Here is a 21868-nt window from a genome sequence, read left to right as displayed (position 1 = left end):
TTAACTTTAGCCTAATTATGTTGTATTTAGCCTAACTAGGTTGACTTTAGCCTTATTAGCTAAGCAAGTTAATGTTGAATAATAATAAAAGAGTACAATGGATTCTGAACGAACATAATATGAATTTTGCATTAAAAATCAAAGATTTTTATGTAAATTTTATAATAGATGTGCGTATTATTTATAATTCCTGTAAACGTTAAAAGTTCGCTGGTTTTGTGAAATTTGAATTAATTAAATGAAAGACAAGTAAAGTAATAACTAGTTTTATTTTATATATTTCTTATATGATTTAGTTAACAAAAATTTCCTTTTAAATAATGTGGCTATTTACATTTTTCCTGAGCTGCAAACTGAGCGATGGCCGCACCAGTGGAAATAGAAAACGCGACTCCGTGATGAGATGGTCGCCGACTAGACACATAGTGGAAATTGAGTTTTTACCCTATATGTTTCACATTCAATTAACTAGATCAGGTACACTAAAATGCAATCGTTATCCGCATCTCATTGAAGATTTTTAGCTTCAATCGCCAAAAGGGATCACGAATTTACCACCAATTATGTACTTTTGTTTTATTGTTCTTTTACTTTTTTTTATCTTAGCTACAAACTAGTGCTAGCTACATAGCTTAATATTTTTTGGATACAATCTTTATATTTATAACTTGTCTTGTGAATGCTGTGTACGCATGTCATCTGTATGTTCCTCTGTTTTATTGTCTGTGTGTTATTTGTACCTGTTCGTGATTGTTGAACATGTAATTGGTGTACCTCTTTAATCTATATATATAAAAGAAAGTCGTGTTAGTTACACCATTTATAACTCAAGAACGGCTGAATCGATTTGACTGAAAATTGATGGGCAGGTAGCTTAGAACCAGGAAAAGGACATAGGATAATTTTTACCCCGTTTTCTATTTTTTTATTCCGCGCGGACGGAGTCGCGGGTAAAAGCTAGTAAATAAATAAATAAAGTTTTTAATGTTTTGAGTATGTAACTAAAAATGTTAGAAAATCGAAATGGAAATTTCGATTCCATATCAGAATTTAATGGCTACAATATTTCATACCAAATGCAATATCACAGATATAATAAATTAACATTTGCACTGGTTTAGAAAATTATAAAAGCAATTATTCATTCTACATCAAAATACTATATCGCATATATGCTTTCTTACTAAATTTTGTAAAAAGCACAAAATATGTTACGATTTAATTTTTAGAAGTGTATTCTTGTTATGATTTAAAAATTTATTCTGTGGAACAATCAAAGCGGACAAAAAATCATAAATATTTCAAAAAATTTATTGCATCGATTAAAGCCACTCCATATTTATGGTATTAATAAGACTACAAAAATCGACACAAAAAAAATTGTTGGAATAACTTATCACAAATTTTAAATAAAGGTTACTAGAAAAAAATGATATCGTTACAATTCCAATATAACAGAGAGCTTAATAAAATGAAAACTAACCGAAGGTTTCTGAGACAAGAATCTCAGTTAACCACATATTGTTAACTCTATTTTGTCAAAGATAATGGCAGAGATTTTTTTTCTTTATATCATAAGGTGGCAAACGACAATCTGAATTCGCCGAAATAGCAAGGCCACCGTTGCCCATAGACATCCGCAAATGCAGATGCGTTGCCTACCATTAATCAACGGAGAAGGGGACGCACAGAAAGAGGATATTTCTCCTTCCTATACGTCCTCTCTTCCGCCAAATCTATTTCCCCTTCCCATCCTTTCCTAATAAGAAAAGAGTGGGAAGGGAAAGAGGACTAAAATTAGGATGAATATACAGATATTTTGGTCTCAGAAACCCACTTTAAATCCGGTATTTATGACGTATTTCAATCAAATCGCTACTTCTTTTGATGACATGACAATTTTTTCCATAGCTCATGTAATTTATATGAAAATAAATAGAAATTTTAAGTGAATAAATAATTTAAACTTTCACAGGAGCCTGCCTATAGTTATATTTAAAACAAATGGCTCATTGGGTAGATGTTATTTGGTATAATTTGGCAAAATAAAACCATTATTCTAGAGTGTACCTAAAATTTTAAATTAAATAAAGAAAAAAAAAATTAAAAAAGAGAGATTCAAAATATTTGAGGAGTAAATGTAGGCACCAATGTATCTAAATGTGAAATAAACTAACGGTTCTAATTTTCACGTGGTAATAATATTGGTGTCTCACTTTTTACTAAGTAATAGAGAGAGAAAACAATATTTTTCGATTATATGAACTTACGATTAACTTGCCTTTAGCACATTTTTGAATTAGCTGCTATCATCAGAATCGCTTTGTATTCGTCTAACATTTTTATTTTTTCTCTTGATAACAGGACTGTCTGTGTTATCTAACTCTATCTTTGCCTTCTTCTTTTCCGGTTTCTTACGGGAGCCATTTCTCTTCTTTCTCCTTCTTTCTTCTAAAAGTCTTTCCGCTATTTCTAATTCAGTTTCCACAGTGGTTTGCGTTAATCCAACTTGTGAACTAACACAAAAACTATCCTAAAATGTACAAGATATTAAAATTTTTCACATAGCTAATGTATACTCAATTTTTTTCAGGTTTAAAATTTAGTAAATAATTATTTACCACTTCGTATGTATCTTGTTCTTCATCAAATTGTGATAATATTTCATCTTTATCATATTGTTTAGGTAATTGTGGTATTTTAAATGTACCCGGTTTTATTGGACTTCTGGAATATCAAAGATAGGTAAAGATTTTTGAACTTATTCAAAATATTTATCAATATATAATTGGAGTTTTCAAGTTATCAAGTGTAACAAAACTTCAATAAAAGAGCATGAAAAATAAAGTTGACAAGTCAGAACCTAAAAAAAAAAACAATTAAAAAAATGTTTAAAGTACACAAAGATAAAAAAAACAGCTTCACCAAGTACTGCATATAAAAAATATACTATGCTTTACGATTTTATTTCTTAAAAAATATATAATATACGAAGGAGTACAACTTTATAACTCGTTACCTTCATACATTAAAAAATTAAGTTCATATAATCAATTTAAATCAAAGCTAGCTCAATACATTTTTGATTGTTGTAAAAAAGTAAATTGACAACTAAAACGGCGACCATATTGTATTATGTATAGTGTGCGTTATTGTTCTCATGTAAGTGACTTTTTCTGTCATTTTGAGAATAAATTATTTAAACCTAAGACATTTCATTCTATCTATTTATTATATGTCTATTTCATTATATGACAGTATAAATAATGGAATAAAATATTTAGACTAAAGGTTACAATGGAATAAGACAAAAAAATACTCATATCACCTTCGATAAACATTACATTTCTGACGGAAAAATTTTAATTTATAAAAACTTAACTTTACACTATGGCCTCTAGAAACCGAACAAAAAAAAAACAATGACGTGTAGTCAAAGAATTATATTTCTTTCCCACTTAGGATCGATTGTATAGAAAACCATAAGAGTTATAATTTATATGTTTGTATGTGATTATTTCAACGAATATGGGTACTACTTACTTGAGTGACTTGAGATAGAAAGCGTGTAAGTCTGCGTCATTCTGTGTCGTGGTTTCGTCACAAATAAAATCAACAATACTTCCAACACTATCGTCTGTCAGTTCATCACCACTGTCCTGTCTACTATCTGATAATTCTGCTTCTTCATCTAAAAACTCATTCTTTCTTCTTTTCTTCTGAAAATAATCAAAGACTTTCAAATTAATCAGTTATAGAGCGGACATTAGATATTTACAATACACTTTGACAACTCTACGACGATCAACAATATTAATACAATGGCAACTATTTTTTTTAAATTACTCTTGCCAATGTGAGTAATGAGTTTCTAATAGAAACTTTCTAAAACATGTCAAGGTTTTCTATTTTACAAATCAGACTATAACAACTGTGAGTAGCCAAACAATAGAGTCTGGTCTAACTAGACTTGTTAGTACTAGATAATAAGTTAAAAAGATGTTAGATTTGTATTCTATGAATAGATATGTTGAATATCTTTGTCTGAAATGAAGTTAGGAATTTTTTAAATAATAACTAGCTGTCGCCCGCGACTCCATCCGCGCGCAGTTAAAAAAAAACTAAATGGGGGGAGGGTTATGAAAAATAGATGTTGGCCGATTCTCAGACCTACTGAATATGCTCACAAAATTTCATGAGAATCGGTCGAGCCGTTTCGGAGGAGTACGGGAACGAAAACTGTGACACGAGAATTTTATATATTAGATTGAATTATAAATGGTGTGCTTACTTTGCGAGCTTTATGATTCGTTATGGTACTAGTTGTTGTATTATTTAATTTGCTTGTTTTTGATTTATTTATATAATCGATTGGATCTACAAAATCATCATCACTGTCACTAAATGTTAGTTTTCTTTTAGAACTTAGTCTTGATTTATGACTGTTGTTTAAATCGTTAACTAACTTAAAGATTTTGTTGTCGTGTCTAAACTTTTGTAACTCTTCTATACTTTTAATTTTTAAATCTTTTTCATCTTTTTCTTCATCACTACTATTCTTATTGGGTGAAAATATTCTGACATTTTCCTTCCCCGGTGATGGAAATGAAACAGCGCAATATATGTTGTTGCAATTATTCGGTTTAGGGAAATTAATTTTATTCGATGTCAATGCTGCTAGCACCTTTTCTTGTAAAGTTAATTGGCTTACTACGGGTTTGCCCGATTTTGGTTTCTTATTGAAATATGGTGATGAACTTATAGAATCGTTTTCGAATAGTTTTATATCAGTTTCATTATTTATTAAGTTATTTTCTTTAATTTCTTTGCTATCAGTTTTGATGAAATCTTTTAAAATATTATTATTTATATATTCTTGCATATTATCATCCGATTCACTGTCACTATCAAGAATTATAAGAGAATGTGTTTTATTTTCATTTGTATTATTTAATTTCTTTTCATTATCTACAGAGGTTTTTGATAATCTACTTTTATCTTGTTGTGTTAGTAATATAGGTGAAGAGTTTCTTCTATTTCTGTTATTATTTGATTCGTTATTAGTTACTTCTTTATTTGTTGATTTTGATGCATCGCAATCAGTTTTGTTAATCATTTCTACGAGTTGTGTTATAGTAAACATACTTTTATTGGTAACATTTGATAAATAATTTGGTGTTATTCCGATATCTACTTCATGATTACTTGCATCTATAACTGAATCATTGGTACTTATTTTTCGTGTTTTTTTAGCAATGATAGGAGTAGAATTATCTCGTGATGTTTTCTTTGCATTCAAATGAGTTTTAAGAAATTGACTGCATAATATTGGAGATGTCGGTCTTTCTGTCCTTTGTTGTCCAGACAGAATTGATGGACTAGTTGGATGGATAGACTGTGGTAGTAAAATAGGAGACAGTCTATGTTCATTATCAACTTTTTCAATGTTCTCTTGTTGTAACTTTTCTGAACTATTTTCATCATAATCAGCGAATATGTCTTCTATACTATCTAAACCAAAGAATTCTAAAGTTTCTTTTGGATTAGTTGATTGGTTTTCAGTTACATTATGGTTTTGTTTATTGATTTCTCCCAATATTTCAGGACTACTGTCAGCAAAAATATCTTCTATATTACCGATGTCGAAATTTTCTTCTGTAACTATTTTTTTATTATCTTTGTTTTCAAAAACACTTTCCGTAAGTGAATCATTTAAAAAATCTACGTAATTTTGTTCATCATCTATAATTTCGAGATTATTGTTGTTTTTTTGACTGGCAACTAATGCAGATTTTTTACATTTTGAGATCGCATCTGCATCGATGAGTTCTAATAGTTTAAGATCCGGTAATTTGAAATTTGCTAGATCAAATATTGTTTTAGATTGTTTTCTAGTTTTTCTTATATCTTTTAATACAGAACATTTACATATGTTGAGACAAATGTGACATTTCTTTATAAAATTTTTACTCTCTAAATTAAGATCAACGAGTAAGTTCATTAGATTCATAGGCAGGTTACCGCCATCTTGGAGACCTAGGTCTTTTAATAACTTTGTATAACTTGTTGTTGATTTAGTAGAGCCACTAAACAATGCTCTGATATCGCCATATTTTTTATTTGGTGATTTTGTAGGTGTTTTCTTGGTTTTCCTCTTAACATTTTTGTCTTTTGACGGAGTCTGTGGATTTTTTGTTTTGAATTCCAATGAAAATGCTGTAAAAAATATTATATTTATTAATATGATATAAATGAACAAGTAAATCAAGAAAATAAATCTCTAAATTATGAGATATGTCCAAATACTTTTGTTGTCACCTGTATATTGTGTTGGTTGTTCAGATTTCTTAGCGTCGCAGAACTGTAAAAGATCTACAAATGCCTCCGTATCTCTCGAGTGACCAATTTTGACAGTTTCTTGTAAAGATCGCTGACAATCCAGCCTAGACGTCAAGCTGTCAGTATCTTTTGAGGTTATATTTGTAAATAAGGATTCTAAAGTAGAAAAGGTACAATTTAAATAAAAAAAACTGCAACTGAGTTTAACTTAAAAGTAAATTTTATTTTAACAATTTTACGTTAACTTTTCATAAGATTTATTTATTATTTTGTATTAAATAATACCTTTTTTTAAACACCATAGTTCTGTTGGTTTATGTACGTAATCTTGAAACGTAAAACCAGTTGGGAATATTTCTTGAAATTCCGTATCTTTTATTAATCCTATTTCATTATCTATTGAATTAGAAGTACTTGTACATTGTTTTCCAAAGAGCATGTTTCTTAAATCTTTTTGACCCTAAATGGTAAGAAAAAGAAAGAGTTACAAAAAAATAGACAGGGTGCATTTTAAATATCACTGTAGTAATAAAAATATACCTTTTTATTCTTTCCCTTTGTTTTAACTTTATCTTTTGTATCTTTCTGTGTAACTGTTATGTACATTTTCTGACACTCCGGTGTGAACCCGTGAGGTAACATTCGTGGGTTCAACTTATATAAATTATTTTCCACTTCTTTTGATTGTAAAATTTTCTTGTTGAGTCCATCTCTTTGACGCATACAATCTATTAACGTCTAGAATAATACAAACCTAAATTTACAATATTTAAAGTTCTCGGTTATGAAAAAAAAAATTATGGGATGGTAACAACTTGTTTCAACTTTCCATAGATTTTTTCATTAGTAAATAAAGCTTAAGTTATTTAATACATAAAACATTTAGTATTTAATTTAAATAAATATGTATATTGAATTACCTGATGTTCTCTTCCTTCAGTGACCAAGATGAATACTTGTCCGCCGCGTTCACGACCAGTGCGACCACATCTGAACAAATATATTTAAACTTTAAATTATATAAAAAATCAAATAAATCAAGTTAAGAAAGTGTGGCATTAAAAGCACCGGAAATTGACGTGTATGTATGTATAGATGTAGGAGTGAGAGAGGTTTGTCAGGACCGCGCCAAATTAAGGTCCGTGGTCTCTGCCTACCCCTATGGGTTATGGGTGTGAGTTATTAAATGAGCAATCAAAGTATAGTTTTAATAATTAAGACCTAAGTTCCCAAAATGAATAACCTTTGCACGAGTCGTATTGGTGATCGCGTGGAGATATCAAAGCATAGTATGAGGTCAACGCTGCCTACATCAAGGCCCTCCTCAGCGACGCAGGTGGCCACCAGCGTGTTACTCTCGCCTGAGCGGAAGCCTCTCATTGCCCGCAGCTGCTGCTTCTGAGATACCACCGTCTTACCATCCTTACCTGTATATAATTACCTATTTAATATATCTCTAAGAGGAAAGATATGTTTGTTTGTTTACATTGAATAAGCTCCGAAACTACTGAACCGATATGAAACTTTCAGTGTTGAGAAGCTACACTATCCCAGGATGATATAGGCTATATTTATTACTAGATTCTTTCTTAATTCAGCGTGGACGAAGTAGCGGGCGACTGTTATCTATTAGAAATTGCTAGAATTTGTGTGTTCCAGACACAGGTGGGCACAGTTAATCGAAAAGTTAACTTCGTTAATCGTTAATTCGTTAATTAAAAAATTAACTTCGTTAATCGTTAAAGCGTTAAATTCTCGAAAATTTAACGCAAGTTAAAGTTAATCGTTAACAGTTAACCATACCAAAATTATACATACTACTTTCACACTTATGGTGGCGACACTTGTTTAAAATATTAATTTGATTATTTTAATTATGAAAATTAATTTTTATTAATAAAAAATTATTCTTAATTCTATAAAACATTAGTATTAGAGACAAGTATTAATGCATTATATAGTATATTTCATTACGAGTGCGGAAAGCCTGTCATTGCAAAGTGTTCCGACAAATGTCTACCAGACTCGAGGCGCAGCCGAAGGTGAGGGTTGACAGTTGGCACAAGTTGTAATGACAGTTCCGCCCGTGTACTAAACAACTATTTTTAATACAGTTGCGAAAAATGAAGCAATTTAATATAATAATAAAAACACAATAAACTCAACTAACTAAAATGTTTGGAAAATGGCGCCAACCGTAAAAGAATACAAACAGAGATTTTTTTTTGTTTTCTTCACCCATTCTGGGTAGGCAAAGGGAACTATGCCCAAACAACCAAGTCTTCGGTAGATTATTTTTATTGATATGAAATGAAAATTAAATTTAATGAGATGAAATAAAATGAAACTTAACCTAATTCATTGAGTCAAATCATTAAATTTGATATTAAAACAAATTAGGAGCTTCTTTTTAGAAATATTTGCATGAATCATAAAAACTTCAATGATTATTTTTTGTAAAAACTTCGTGATTGGTTTTTCTTTTTAATAGACATTATTTTGACAGTTGGAAAAGAGTTTGGAAAAGCTATATATCACGAGTAAAAAAGTGTTTTTAATACAGTTGCTCTAAAAGTGGCGTATTGCAGGGACGAAGAGCGTTCGGAATGTGGGCTATTACATACTCGTGCTTTTATAGACTCGTTATGAAATATACTATTTCGAACCTTCTTTTGATTTTGTCCTGTTGGTCACGTCTTTCCCGGACGCTCTGATGCATCACACTTGCACGCGAACTTCACATACATCAATTATCAACTCGTTCGTTCACCATTCGAGTCGCTGACAGTCGCCCAACATAGTTGAACTTACGAGCGTGGCGTGGCGCGTAATTTAAACAAAAAGATAGCACGTCTCCAAGTTTCTAATTTAACGATTAACGGACTTTTATTAACGGAAGTTGAGTTTAACGGAAGTTAACAAAAGCGTTAACACTTTTTGAAGTTAACTTAAAAGTTAATCCGTTAAGCAAAATGTTAACTTCGTTAATTAACGATTAACGGATTAACGAGTTAATGCCCAGCTCTGGTTCCAGAGATATTTTTATCTTTTTTCCCATCCCAGGATGGGAAGGGAAAGTAGATTTATCGGAAGAGGGAACTATAAGAAGGTGAAGTATTCTCTTTCTGTGCGTCCTCTGTCGATTAAAGGTAGGCAACGCATCTGTAATTGCGAATGTCTATGAGTAGCGGTCGCTTCGCTATTTTGGCGAATTAAGGTGGCCACATGCTCGTTTGCCACCTTGTAATATATTACCAAAATTGAATAGAACAGATTCCACCAAAAAAAAAAAATTGCGTAAATATTTTATTTTCAGTCTTTGAAAAAGAGCTTCTAAATTTATTTCTTATATTATTCTAACTTTCGCCCGCGACTCCGTCCGCATGGATTTAAAAATAAATGTAAAAAGCCTGGCCTACGTGTTCTTCCAGACTATATTTGTGCCAAATTTCATCAAGATCCGTTCACCCGTTTTACATACCTTCAAACATCCATCCATCCATCTAAACATTCTCATTTATAATATTAGTAAGATTTAAAAAAAATGAATAAGTAATATAGTTCTAACCCGAGGCGCCTTGTCCAACGAACATCTGCGGCAGTATGAGTGGCCGACATTGAAGTAGTAGACAATGCACCAGACTTACACTCTCACGGTACTCACAGAACACTGACAATAAAAAAAAGTAACGATAAACGTATATTCAAGGTGTATCTTGATGCCTAGTAATTTAAACCCTTTTAGTTTATCTACATCAATTGCTTGGCTAGGCTAAGCGCGTGCGGTTGTATGAAAACCTGTTCTATTTCCACTAGCGAGACCATGATTGTTATACAAAAAGACAACTCGGCTAAGCGACTAGTGGAAATAGGGTTATACTATGAAAAAAATTTAGGCTAAATATCAAATACTCATTAAGCTCATTAAGCTTGATAAAATTTATATTAAAAAATTGAAGAGCGTCGCACTGTGGTCTCAAATCGGATTTGAGGGACTTAGGGTCAAAGTGTTCGTAACCAGTTTTTTCTTTATGCCAATGAGTAGAGGACATCAACCCAAATAATAGTTGTCATGAACGTTTTTTCCCTAAAGGTTATAGTTTGGACAGAAAAAAATAATCATCGTTTTTTTTGTATGAAACGCATCAAAAAAAATGTTAAATTGTAGCTAAGCCCTGTTTGATCCCGCCTTCAAACCTTTTTTTTCTTAATACGAATACGTTACGAACACTCTGACCCTAAGTCCCTCAAATCCGATTTGAGACCACAGTGCGTCGGTTGCTCAGGGATTAAGCCCTTGACTGGCAAACTGCAGGTCCTGGGTTCGAATCCCGCTATGTACCAATGTGTTTTTCGATTTACATATATACATTTATCCGACATTCTTACGGTGAAGGAAAACATCGTGATGCTGCACATATCTGAGAAGAAATTCAATGATATCTGTGAAGTCAAACCGCATTTGGCCAGCGAGCTTGACCTTCTAGTCACCTAGTACATCTAGAAACCTAGTCATCTCTAACTTGGGGTAGACTCTGAGCCCCTCAGTGGGGATGTAAAATGCGTTGTTTCAATTCTTTTTAGACATAAAATAGTCCATAAGACGGTTTTTATGAACAGCTTAAATTTATTTATTTATATATTTAAATACTAACCTATTGCTTTCGTGTCTTTCCCCTCTCGCTTTGCTCTTTGGAAATGTTCCAGCATTATTTCTTTTAGCTTATAAAATTTTGGATGACCAAAACACAAATCTTTTGGCATCTAGAACAATACAAAAAGCAGTTACAATAAAACGAAATTATATAATTATATAATAATTTCAATAGAAATAAAAAAAAAATTAAACAAATATTTTGACACACATGAAGTTGACGAAAATCCTAAATCTGAAAACATAATTAATAGATTTTGGGAATTACATTTGTGCATATATACATCTCTGTTTTATTCAAAGGGAATGTACGAGACAACGTATACAATTGTTTGTTACCTCAGGTATAGTACCATCAGGTAACACACTTCGATCCAGCGACAATGGATTGATGCCGAGGTCATCTCGCAGTCTTTCCAGAAGTACTGTCAGACGATCATCAGATTGTATCCATGACTTCTCCGGATGCTCGTCGAAGAAGTTGAGGAAGACACGAGAGCCGTGCTTCACCAGTAACTCCAAGCCATGGTAAAGAGCTATCAGTATAGTGAAGTCTTTCATTATGTAGTTGTGTTGTGGATGTCTGAAAAATAATATATATTTTTATTAACTAACGCATTAGATTGATCACAAGTCAATTGGAATAATTCAAAGTGAATTCATTAAAAAAATTCAAAAATAAGTAAATTAAGATAGTAAGTACATTATTTATAACAAAAAAGGACATTAATAAAAAAATGCAACAATGACGTATAAGAATTTTGACAGATGACAGTTCACTCTTGCACCTACTTAGGGAACGTACCCATACTACGTGACCCGTTTAGGGGGGGGGGGAGTCTTTAAAATACTACGGTCAGTCATGGGAGGGGGGGGGGTGGTTCAACTTTTTGTCACGTAGTCGATTTTAATGAGAGAAATCTCGTATTTTTTCGAGCTATATTCGAATATAGCGCGGTGTTTAGCGCTTTGTAAACTCACAGTTGGTGCATGGTGGTGCAGTGGACAACCTGTCTCGCGTGCGACCTCTGCGGATTCTATCCAGGAGGCTACAAGAAGTTTTATGTGTTTTGGAAGTCGTCTTTATTGCAGTCTTATGCAATAAAGACGAGTATGAGTCAAATTTTTTTTTTTTCAATTTTTGCCTGTGAAATGATTAAAAATCATAATTATGAATTACTACGTGAAAAATAAAGGGGGAGGGTCTTGGCATATACTACGAATGGTCACCGAGGGGAGGGAGGGGTCGAAAAATCTTAAAAAATAGGTCACGTAGTATGGGTATGTTCCCTTAGAGTGACACTACTACTTTTTCAATTCTCCTTTTTTTATATTACAAGTTGGCAAACGAGCAAGCGGCCACATGAATTCGCCGAAATGGCGAAGCGACCGCTACCCGTAGACATTCGCAATTGCTGATGCGTTGCCTACCCTCAATCGACGAAGGAGGTGACGCACAAAAAGAGAATATTTAACCTTCCTATGCATTTCCTCCTCCATTGAATCCACCTCCCCTACCTATCCTTTCCATATAAGAAAAGGAGTGGGAAGGGAAAGATGACTAAAATTAGTTCACCAGCACCACACTCATCAGACTGTACGCGGAATTACTTCCACTTGACGTCTGTCTTCTGTGTGGTCGTGGTATTGGAGCGTGCGAGGCCAATTCGTGTAACTGATATTGTTGCTGTTGGCGTCAACCACTGTTAAAATGTAGTTTTATGTAAATAATTGTTACTAACCGCGCGCCTCTTTCTTTACACTGGTACTCTTTGTACAACATTACAATGCGACCTTTTGATAAATTGCCAATATTTTGTTGCAAAATATTTAATTGTTTCAATCTCCTCGCATATCCATCAAGTATCTAGAAATATTTTTTTAAATAAAAATCTTGTAGAAATTGATTTAAAAAATATGACAAATCTTATATTTAGCATTTACTTGTAACAAAACAAGCCGCTCTATGATATGTTCTAGTTTATCACACTTTCACGAACCAGACGTGCTTTGGAAACTATGCTTTTACTTATATTATAACATTCGTATGAACGTTACATTACATAGAAATGCTTCAGAAAATGCTCTAGTGTATATTCACCTTAACTAATATTATAAATGCGAATGTTTAGATGGATGGATTGATGGATGTTTGTTTGAAGGTATCTCTGGAACGATTGAACGGATCTTAATTAAATTTGGCACAGATGTAGTATACAATCTGGAAGAACACATAGGTTACTTATTAAGGTTTTTTTTTAATTCCTCGCGGACAGAGACGTGGGCAAAAGCTAGTGTTTTTATATTTTACTTTAGCACTAAGCCCATTTAATATTTAGTAATATGCTATGATGATGATGATTATATGTGATGAAAAACAAACTTACATCAACATACTGCTGTCGTAACTGTGTAAGTTCCGGACCTAACTGTACTACCACAGTACTGATCTTTCTAGAATGGCTGTACGGTGCGACGTCTATACAGTTCTCTGTACGTAATTCCAAATGAGCTATGTGTAGGTTTTTAACTACCTGTAATAATACAATTTTTTGTTTTACAAAATGTTCATTGCTAAGCTTACAAAACTATTCAATACTATAAATTATATGAACAAAAATATATAAATAATTGGTTCTATTGGAAGGTTGGAATTTTAGAAGATTGGTAGAGTGGAATGTTGGTAAATTTGGATTGTTGGAAAGTTGGAAGTAGTTGGTTGAGTAGTTGGTAGGATAGTTAGTCAATTACTTGAAAGAGAGGTTTACAATTGTTGAGGTAGGAAAATATGAGTCATAGTGTGGTTTTAAATTATATTAATATTAAATTAGATAAGGGAATATAAAAACTTACAGTAATGACATCCTCGACTTTGCTACCCGGAGTGGCTGACAGTGCTAAAATTCTATAAGTCTTATGTCCCATATCAGTCAAGGTGGACACTATCTGGCAGTAAGCGTAGTTGCCACGCGCTCTATGCGCCTCGTCTATGACCAGACAACGTATCTGATCACCAGGACATATACCAGATTTAATGTCATTATAAATAACTTGCGGTGTTGCAAAGAATACTCTTTTCGTCATCCAGTGTGCTTTACGTGTATTAACTTGCATGTGGCCTGCAGCGGGTATTATAAACATGTATTAATAAGTTCTTTACATAATATATAGTTAAAAGTGTTATCATCAGTGATGATTTTAATTCATCATCAGCTCACTATACAGGGGCTTAGAGCCTACCCTAAGTTAGCGGTGACTAGGCCATAGTCAACCACCCTGGCCCAGTGCGGGTTGGTTGACTTCACACATATCTTTCTTTTCAGATATGTGCAGGTTGCATCACAATGTTTTCTTAAACCAGATAAATATATGAAAATCACATTGGTACATGGCGGGATTCGAACCCAGGACCTGCAGATTGCAAGTCAAGTGTTTAACCCCGGAGCCACAGATGCTCCGATGATTTAAATTGTTACAAAGAAAATAATTCATAGAAAAAAAATTAAAAAATAATATACAGACCAGTCATTTCAATAGTGTCTTTTGGAGGTATGGCAATAATGTTATAACAAGCTTCAATCTGTTGAGCAACAAGTGGACGAGTAGGTGCAGTAAATACAACCTTCCCGAGAGGATACCAGCGGTAAAAGTTATACATAATAACTGCTGCTATAAATGTCTTTCCAAGACCAGTTGGAAGACTTACCTGAAAAACAGTAATAAGTCCAGACAATAAAATCAATGTTCCCCACGTAATGAGGTACATCTTTAAAGAGGTCACATATTAGGTGTTACTTTTTTGTTGTGTATAACTCAATGTTTACGTAATATGTGAAGGTGTAAAGTTTTGATGATATCATTGATTTATTTCTATAGATGTCTTACTAATATTATACATGTGAAAGTTTAGAAGAATGGATGGATGTTTACTACAAGGTATCTCCGTAATGGCTCAACGGATCCTAGTGAAATTTGGCACAGATGTAGAACATAGGCTAGAAGAACACGTAGGATACTTATGCTAGAACCTAAAACTAAAACCTTTTTGTTGTTGTTATCGGTTTAAATATTACAGTTATATGTTTGTTTAATTCGGAGAGCGGGACCACAAAAATAAAACTCTTGATAGAACTTCACTACTATATTTAAATTTTATTCTAAACATCTAATCAGTGACATTTTCAAATAAAACACCACCGTGATTTAAAAGATTAGTAACTCCATCTATTGATTAGCTTTAACATAAACCGCCCACCAAGGACACACTTTGTCCTTCATTTTATTTTAACTAAACATCAAATTAAAATAACACTAACATAACATAAACAAAAATATAAACATTAAAGATAAACCGCCCACCATGCCACAAGCTATTTGGTCAGGACACAAACTTTACTCATTGGTCTTTTTTTTATACCATTGATTGTCCTGATCGAAACTACTCTGGTGATATTATCTTTTCCAGTATATTTTTCTACTATAGTGCCTAGCTGCCACTTGGCTGGTGGTACGTTGTCATCTTTGATTAACACTACTTCGCCAAGTTCAGGTTCTTTACCTTTGTGATACCATTTGTATCTTTGGCTTATATTTGAAAGGTACTCCCTACTCCATCTTTTCCAAAAAATGGAGACCATTTTTTGTATCATTCTCCATCTATCAATTCCTACGACCTCACTTTGATCTTGATCTGGATCAGAAATATTGATCAAGGGTTCGCCAACCAAAAAATGGCCGGGTGTCAGTGGGAGTGGATCATTCGGATCACTACTAAGCACTGAAAGTGGCCGCGAGTTCAAACATGCTTCGATTTGAGTCAAAACCGTACTTAGCTCCTCAAATGTCAGCGCACTGTCACCAATCGTTTTTCGTAAATGATTTTTAACACTACGCACGCCAGCCTCCCACAATCCACCAAAATTAGGTGCGTGTGGAGGGTTAAAATGCCAAGTAGTTGATTCTGATGTTAACAATTGGGCAATTTCTTCTGGCCAAGACCTTTGGGCCACCTTAAGCATATCGAATAACAACTTATTTGATCCTACAAAGTTGGTGGCATTATCACTATATAGATCCTTGCAATGGCCTCTTCTAGCTATGAATCGTCTAAACGCAGCGATAAACCCTTTAGCCGTTAAATCCGAGACAACTTCAAGATGCACTGCGCGTGTGACCATACATACAAATAAACATATGTAGCCTTTGTACGCTTTAGATCCTCTTCCAGGTGAGAAACGAACATTTATAGGACCGGCATAATCAACGCCCGATGATTTAAATGGTTTACTTGGCTTGAGTCTTACATGTGGAATTTGTCCCATCAATTGAGATCTGTTAGCGGATGTATATCTTCGACACTTGACACAGTTTCGATAATACTTTTTGACTTGAACTCGAGCATTGATGATGAAGTACGTATACCTAATGTAATTTAGCATAAGCTGTGGTCCGCCGTGGAGAGTCTTAAAATGAGCATCTTGAATAACCAACCATGTAAGATGATTCTTAGCAGGCAGTATGATTGGATGTTTTCTCTCATACGTAAGTTCAGATCTCTCCAATCTTCCACCGACTCTTAACGTCCCCTTAGAATCTAATATCGGACAAAGAGTATGTAATGTACTCCGTTTTAGAACACAACCACGTGATTTGATAGAATCGATCTCTTCTTTAAAAGATATAGCTTGTACTACACCCACCAATGTCAACAATGTGTCGTTCATCTCTTGAACTGATATGGAACCTGTATTTGTCATTTGATTACCTTGAGGCGTTCTATAATGTGACCAACGTCTACAATATGATAAAACCCTAAGCATTCTTGTTAGAGATGAAAATCTTCCTATCAATCCTTCTGAATCATTTTCTTCCATTACATTCGCTAATAGACACATCTTCTTACTCGCTTTTTCTTCTAAACTTGTGTTCTTAAAAATTCCTTTATTGTATTTGATTTCTTGGTCACTTAACCACTTTGGACCTTTTTTCCATAGTTCTAAACCTATTAACTCCTTTGCTTTAATACCTTTCGATGCACAATCAGCAGGATTCTCTTCGGATGACACATGTGACCACTGATTACTATCCATCTTCGTGAGTATCTCTGACACACGGTTGGCGACGAAAGTCTTCCATTTACTTGGATGGCTGCTTAACCAAGCAATGACAACCGATGAGTCCGTCCACGCGTGCATATTCTCTTTTGGTACCTGTAACACCTGTGATACATCAGATAGAAGTTTGGCCAGTAATACGGCACCACATAGCTCCAGACGGGGAATCGATACCTGCTTAACAGGCGCAACCTTTGTTCTGGAACGGAGAAGGTTGACAATTACCTCTCCTTGATGATCGATTACTCGCGCATACACAACTGCAGCATAAGCAATATTAGAAGCGTCGCAGAAGCCTTGAAGCTCCAGTCGTTTGTTGTTTATGCTACTACCAATCCACCGAGGAATGCGAAATTCTGCAAGTGTATAAAGATCTTGACGATATGTGATCCATTCCTTCAGCATGTTTTCTGGCAGTTCTTGATCCCATTCGATTCCAGCCAGCCACAATTTCTGTATGAAAGCCTTGGCTGTGATGATTGTAGGAGCCACCCACCCTAACGGATCAAACAGCATTGCAATGTCCGAAAGCACCTTGCGTTTGGTAACCGGAGTGGATAATGGAGGTAACTTGACAACATATTCAAACCTGTCCTCACATCTATTCCAAGTCATTCCTAATATTTTTAGCGTCTCATCCAATTTGATAGGTATAGATTGTTTATCTGTCATTCCGTCTTGTCCAATGAGTTCCAACAATGTATTAGAATTACTGCTCCACTTTTGAAATTGAAACCCTCCTAACTTCATAAGATTGCTCAACTCTTCAAAAATACTAACTGCTTCAGACTCAGTCTCACAACCTGTCATTAAGTCATCCATATACAGATCGTTTTTAGTGATTTCTGCTCCAATTGGATATAACAGTTTCTCATCTTCTGCAAGTTGATGTAATGCTTTTACTGCTAGATACGGTGCACAAGCTGTCCCAAATGTCAATGTTAACAACTGATAATGTTCAATTGATTCTGTCCTATTAGGTCTCCATAAAATCCGTTGATAATTCACATCTTCTTCATGAACACGAACCTGTCTATACATTTTGATCAGATCGGCTATAATAGCGATTCTGTGAATACGCCATCGTAACAGGAGATGTTGTAAATCTTGCTGTAACTTGGGCCCAACAAGAAGGTTGTCGTTGAGCGACACATCATTTACGCCTTTGCAGGAAGCATCAAATACTACACGGACCTTTGTCGTGTCTCTATCTTCTTTTACCACTGCATGATGTGGAAGGTATACAGCCTTGGGATTGTCGATGTCGTCTTTAGGAACAGGTTTCATGTGATTTAATGTCTTATATTCTTCTATAACTTTAGCATATTCTTCACTTAATTTTGGATTTCTGGCGAGTTTATTCTCTAAAGACATAAATCTGTCCTGTGCTATCTTCATCATGTTACCATATTGACATTCTGGGTCAACCGAGTTGAAGGGTAGTCTGACGATGTATCTACCATCTTCATTTCTGGTTGTTGTCGAAGCAAATATCTCTTCACATTTCTTCTCCTCTTCTGTCAATATCTTCTGATTTGTTTCTGTTTCTTGCTCCAACTCCCAAAACCTTTTTAATAAATCCTCTGCTCGGATTTGTGTGTGCATACTTATGACTCTTTCTGGTGAGCCTGATTCTGACATCTTTCCTGAAACAATCCAACCAAGAATTGTGTCCTGTGCGATTAATCTTCTTGTTGGATTCTTGATTACGTCGCCTTTTAAAATCTCACAGTAGACTTCAGCTCCGAGTAAAACGTCGATCTTACTCGGTGATAAATATGATGGGTCAGCTAGAGGTAACATTTCTAGCTCGAGCCAGTCAGGTGAATGAATAACCTTTGAAGGAAGCATAGTTGTTAGGGAACTTAATACATAAGCGTTAACTTTGATAGAATTGTAAGGAGGATGGCGTGATGTGATATGCAATGATACCATATATTTTACTCTAGTATGACCATCTCCCACTCCAGACACCAAACCATTGATTGGCTGGCGTTTGAGCCCTAACAACTGGACAGTTTCTTCCGTGATAAAAGACGCTTGCGACCCTTGATCAATAAGCGCTCTGATTACATGACTAACACCATTAACTGACATAGCCCTAACGATTGCGGTTGCTAATAATACTTCACAGGGTGATGATTGTTTCGCAAACGTTGATATGATAGTAGTGCTCTCCTTAGATTGAGTTTTTATATTTTCTGTAGTTTCCTGCGCTTTCTCCTTCTCTTGTTCTCGTTCTAGATGTAGTAAAGAGTGATGACGTCGGCCGCATCTACGACAGCTGGTTGATTGGTGACATTTATTTACAGAATGATTTGGTGCCAGACAGTTAAAACAAAGACCTTTTTCTTTGACAAGCTCCGATCTTTCTTTAGGTGTTAAGTTTGAAAACTTCTTGCATTGATATAAGTAATGTTCACTGTGGCACATCCCGCAATTTATTGTTTTCTTATTTTCTATTGCGTGAAATGTCTTTGCTTTCCATGTCGTCGGCGTTTGTTTTACTCCTTCTAACATCTCCATTGTTCTATATCTTGTCTCCAAAAAGTCCTTTAGTTGGTTCCATGATGGTAGCTCATCCATACTAATCTGGCTTAAATGAAGTTCCCACTGCTTACGGCTTTCCTGATCTAACTTAGTAACAACAACATAGTTGATAATAGTATCCCACGATGTAATATCTATTTTCAAATTATTTAACGACTTCAGACAAGCTGATGTTGTATCCAATAATCGTTTGACAGCCGTAGATGACTCTGTGATAGTTTTTTGTGAAAACAGTGTCTTTAGCACCTCATTCGTATTGAAGCGTCTATTATTATATCTTCGTGTTAACTGAAGCCAGGCTTCATGGTAGTTGGCTTCGGTGATCGTAAGATTTTTTAATACTTGCTCAGCTTCTCCACGAAGGCAGCTCTTAAGATAATGCATCTTCTGAACCGATGTTAGTTTTTCATTATTGTGGATTAATGATACAAACAAATCATGAAAAGACTGCCACTCCTCGTATCCAGACGTAAATGTCGGCAAATTTATTTGCGGTAGCCTTACATCACAACTGGGTGAACTTGCAATGACATTTGTGCTAGTGGCTGATGTTGATGACTGAGAGAAACTCTTTAAATCTTCCTTCATTTTCGAATGATAGTCTGTATATAATTCTTCCACTTGATCGTATAAGTCTTCCGTAAAATACTCCAATTTCGCTTGTTCACTTTTATCTATGCTTCTTGTAATATTGTCGTGATTATCTTGAAATTTTGCCCAATATGTTTTTAAAGATTCTAAACGTGTTTCAATGTATGATGAAGTTATTCGCGCCTTCGGAGACTTAGAATAGTTGTTGATTGCTTTCTTTATTAATTTTGATAGCTCTTCTTGATTACTAATAAGTGGCTTTGCCATTTTTAATTTTTTTTTTTTTTTTTTTTTTTTTTTTTTTTTTTTTTTAAGTTACAGTAAATTCTAAATTATTTTAAGTATTTTATGTATGGCAAATTCCACAAACTACACGTAACACATGAAATTGTCCAAATTCCAACACTTACTGCAACATATTCTAAGTCTATGACCACTCACGTGAAATAGTCCGGAGTCCAGATATAAACACACTGTTTTTCAGAGTCACAATCACTCACTGAAACTGTTTCTAAGCAACTGTTCACTTCACTGTTCACATTTCACTTGGAACTAACTGAAGCACTGCACTGATTCACTCAATCGTCCCTGGTTTCGGCACCATGTTTAATTCGGAGAGCGGGACCACAAAAATAAAACTCTTGATAGAACTTCACTACTATATTTAAATTTTATTCTAAACATCTAATCAGTGACATTTTCAAATAAAACACCACCGTGATTTAAAAGATTAGTAACTCCATCTATTGATTAGCTTTAACAATGTTAGTACTATGTTAGTGTAAATATATTTAATATTTAAGTTTCATGGTTATGTCATTGTAATAAATTTTAGTAGTATTTTAAAATAATTGGGTCTTATCAGTTTTAACATTTTATGTAAGTACTAACAATATGACAATCTATAATTTCAAGGGTAGTCAGTTAAGAGATGAAATAATTAATAACTTTCAATTTGATACTATATTGGATTTATTTAATAAACATAGATAGGTACAAATAACTCTATTTACTGCTTAATAGCTGATTGTGGATAAAAAAACACTGTTGCTTAATTTAAAAATGTTTGTATACTTTAGCAATAAAAAAAATATATTGAGTGTACTTACAAGTGTATTTTTTAATATTGAAGCTTTTATAATATTGAATTGATAATCTCTGACTGGATAATTGGTAGGATAAATCCATGTTCTACCAGTTATTTTGTCATACCCACTTATCTCTTCATCACAACATAATGCACTGTAAACACAAAAATGGAAGTAGTCTATACTAAGCCACTAGGAGACTAAACAAAGTTCACAGTAGTGTAAATTTGTCTAATATGCATTTCTAAAAGTTTTTTAAATTGTAAATTTTTCTAAATTGATGATTAAATCTGTTAAACTTACCTTACATTTAAGTCGTTGTTAATACTTGGTTTAGCATTTACCCCAATGTCTTCACACACAGAATAATCTTTAAAAGTAGTGTTTTCGAAATTCTCCAATAGGGAGGTAGTGTCAAATGTATCATCTTCAAAAACATCATTGAGATTTATATCTCCGCCAAAATTACCCATATTAAAATCTTCATTTACGTTTAATAAAAAATACGTAATTAATTAATAAATAACAATTAC

General features: G+C 33.8%; 1 protein-coding gene across 1 annotated transcript; it reads right to left on the bottom strand.

Annotated features, from left to right (window-relative positions):
- Positions 1–313: 313 nt before the first annotated feature.
- On the bottom strand, positions 314–21823 carry LOC106720779. The gene is made up of 19 exons (XM_045679055.1): positions 21639–21823; positions 21357–21489; positions 14516–14699; positions 13847–14112; positions 13381–13527; positions 12736–12860; positions 11333–11576; positions 10995–11103; positions 9908–10009; positions 7583–7766; positions 7260–7329; positions 6880–7077; positions 6625–6799; positions 6319–6495; positions 4292–6216; positions 3544–3719; positions 2622–2727; positions 2271–2533; positions 314–414 (listed from the first exon to the last, which is right to left on the bottom strand). Exons 1-18 carry the CDS (start codon positions 21806–21808, stop codon positions 2300–2302), a joined length of 4725 nt encoding a protein of 1574 aa, XP_045535011.1. The 5' UTR covers positions 21809–21823; the 3' UTR covers positions 314–414; positions 2271–2299.
- Between the last annotated feature and the right edge of the window lie 45 nt (positions 21824–21868).

Source organism: Papilio machaon, chromosome 8 (assembly GCF_912999745.1).
Source record: "Papilio machaon chromosome 8, ilPapMach1.1, whole genome shotgun sequence".
NCBI classification, from domain to species: Eukaryota; Metazoa; Arthropoda; class Insecta; order Lepidoptera; family Papilionidae; genus Papilio; species Papilio machaon.
This window is presented reverse-complemented; position numbering and strand designations above follow the sequence as displayed.